We start from the raw sequence: 2,917 nt of genomic DNA, 5'->3' as shown, positions 1-2,917 counted from the left end.
ATTAGGAGAAAATAACAAAGTCTATTTATTATGCCCAGGCCAGAGTGCCTACAGTAAGTAACGTGTTGGGACTTCTTTTTTATTTTAATTAACCAGTAACAATTCGACCGGATTTAGCAACGAAATAGTAAAGCCCTGAATATTTCCCTAATACTTTTGGTATTGAAATATCCTTCTTCAAAGCAGTTAGGATTCTGATGCCGCATTCAAGTTGCCGAAGATTTTTTTATTCTAGGTGCCATAAAGTGCCGTGTGACGATTACTTTGCTCTTGGTAACATTGTGCATTACATAGATCAAAAACTGTTTCAGTGTTTGTCTCTCTTGAACCACACAAAGTTGTGTTCGTTATACGCCTTGAACACAATAAACAAGCTCTCTGAACATAAAAAAGTGTTCTTCCTTTAAATGTGTTTTGCATTTTGTACAGAAACTTAAATCAATGTTAGTCGACACGTATCGAAGATATATATGTTCGAAGAGCTGTTCGGCATATTGTCACCAGTTTTTTTTTTACAAGGAAGGAATAACGTATCATATTTAATATGGCTGCCGTCTATTTAGTCAAAATTTTAACTTCAGCTTATGTATGTTTGATACGAGTTCAATACATACAAGCTAATACCTAAGCTCTTCGAAGAACCAAGATGGATAATAATAACATTATCTTTCAATAACTTCGAACTCAATACAACGAAGACATTTCAAATACATATAACATAAACTTATTAAAAGTGCACTTAATAGAATATACTGCATAGCAAAAGCCTTTAAATGATTTATATATCAGCAAAATCAATTAAAAAAAAGTTCCGTCGATGGCAAAATGTCCCATTCCTTGTATAAAAATTTGCACAAATGCGATTGAATCTACCATATGAATTAATAACGTTAATTCATCGTAATAATGACGTTAATTCAACGTAAAGTGGGTGATACACTTTTACAGGCCCAAAATAATTGCATCTTGTTAAATCGTTTCTGGGAGACAAATGCTAGAAATTATAAATTTGTGCACCGCATAATGAACTTCAATATCAATATTGTTTATATGCTGATATCTAACATAATTACAGAATCAAAATATTAAACTGAATGTTTTATCACTATATCCATAAGATCCAATTTTAAGGCTTGGACGTATTCAACAGTAAATATTTTCAACGACATGTAAATGAACTTCAAACGGTTCACGTCCTGTAAATTATTAAAATCATGATGCCAGGCTTTTTCTCTCCATAAGTCCTTTAACTTGATTTTACTAAGTTGACCATAACATTCGAAGCGTATGTAAAACTATCTTAAATTCTTATCAATTCATTATTCCCTTCGAGGCCTTGAATAACGTTGATGAACTTGCCAAGCGATATTCCTTCAACGATGTCAAACTGAGAGCTGGATATTAGCGTGGCAACACGCCTAGTGAAATTTGGTGATTTTAAATCAATTTAAATGACAAAGGATAAGATTTTAAGCCGAAGTGATACACAAAACTGCCGGGGACTTCCAATGACGCGAAGAATTTTCAGAATGCCTCATTATCCCTGTCTTTTTTCATTTTCAATTTTTCTTTCAGCTTGAGAAATTTCGTGCGTTACATGTTGGATTAAATGCCCCGATGAACTGGCACAATTGGCGTCTCTACACCATAATATTTTGTCTCGAAACTCTTTTAACACATCACGCCTCCAGAGATGCACTGTGCGCACCAGCACGACTCCCTGCAACTGTCGCAGTTGTTTTCTTTCATGTACGCATGCAGTTTCACTAGGCTATACATGACCCCTTTCTTCTTTGTAAGAATGTCGGCAAGCACGGAAAAAAGCGGGCACTTGGTGTCGGATGAGACGGCGCGCAGCAGGACTCCGAAGGAATAGTTATCCGTGTTGTAATCGCACTTGCCTCCAGACGCCAGTTTTGGGCTCACGTGCCGGTAGCTCGCCATGACTTCGGGCGAGATGTGAGCGTACGGAGAGTTGTGTCTGAACGTCGCAAAGCCGAAATCAATCAACGTAATACGTGGATCCCAGTTGTCTTCCGAAACCATGATGTTGTCGAACTTGAGATCGTTGTGGATCACTTGACACGCATGCAGGCTCTCAATTGCCTGACATAAGGCGAGCATTACCCTGTGAATGTAGAGCTTACATGGGCGGGACCTAAGAAGAGACTGCAGGGTTTGTCCAGGAGCCAAATCCATGACTACGAGCATGAGACTTGAGCAGATTCCAATCAGATTGGGACTGTACGAACAGCTTTCTGTGGCTTTCAGCATCTTGACTTCCTGAGCCATATTTAATATTTCTTTGTAGATTTTAGCACAGTATAGCTGGCCATTGTACTGCACGACGAAGGTTTGACCGTGAGACCCGGATCCTAGGCGATTACATAGCTTAAGCGATGACGATGGAATTTCAAGTTCCGAGCAGAGAACTTGGAGGCAGCTCATGGTGCTCATGATTTCTGGCGATTAAGGCGAAAAGATTCCGCCACAAAATCCAATTTGACCTTTTAGACACATGGGATGGGCTCTTTTGCATTTTATGCTTAATTCTAGGTCATGGCTTCAATCGCCGTATACAGAATACAGTGTAACTAATTCGGGCAACTTTATTGAGACATCCATAAAAATAAGCTTAAGCTGAAACTTGATTTCAAAGCATTGTGTTATAAAATTAAGCAAATTTCAAGTAAGTATGTGACCTAGTTTCTAAAAATCAATAATCTCGAAATGAAAATATTGTTTGTCTCCTTGTCTTCCTACAACGAATTGCAGTCCCCTCACGACGAACGCGAATGCATCAGATGCTAGTGTAAATTCAATTCGCAAATCGTAGTCGTCCACATAGGCATGAATTGGATAAGCAAGGCTTGTAACCATGATACAAATATCAACCAAAAAGTCAATGTGCACAGTT

At 38.2% G+C, this 2,917-nt stretch overlaps 1 protein-coding gene across 1 annotated transcript; it reads right to left on the bottom strand.

The window, feature by feature from the left end:
* Window positions 1-738: 738 nt before the first annotated feature.
* LOC108669309 (probable serine/threonine-protein kinase CPE1738) lies at window positions 739-2,517 on the bottom strand. Its single transcript, XM_018156614.2, has one exon. It carries the CDS (start codon window positions 2,455-2,457, stop codon window positions 1,672-1,674), a length of 786 nt encoding a protein of 261 aa, XP_018012103.1. The 5' UTR covers window positions 2,458-2,517; the 3' UTR covers window positions 739-1,671.
* Window positions 2,518-2,917: the final 400 nt, after the last annotated feature.

Source organism: Hyalella azteca, unplaced genomic scaffold (assembly GCF_000764305.2).
Source record: "Hyalella azteca isolate HAZT.00-mixed unplaced genomic scaffold, Hazt_2.0.2 contig17332, whole genome shotgun sequence".
In the NCBI taxonomy this organism is placed as follows: Eukaryota; Metazoa; Arthropoda; class Malacostraca; order Amphipoda; family Hyalellidae; genus Hyalella; species Hyalella azteca.
Note: the sequence above shows the minus strand (reverse complement) of the source record. Positions and strands in the feature narration are given on the sequence as shown.

Coding starts and splice junctions, on each gene's coding strand:
- LOC108669309 (XM_018156614.2), bottom strand. CDS start 2,457: ATGAGCACCATGAGCTGCCTCCAAGTTCTCTGCTCGGAACTTGAAATT.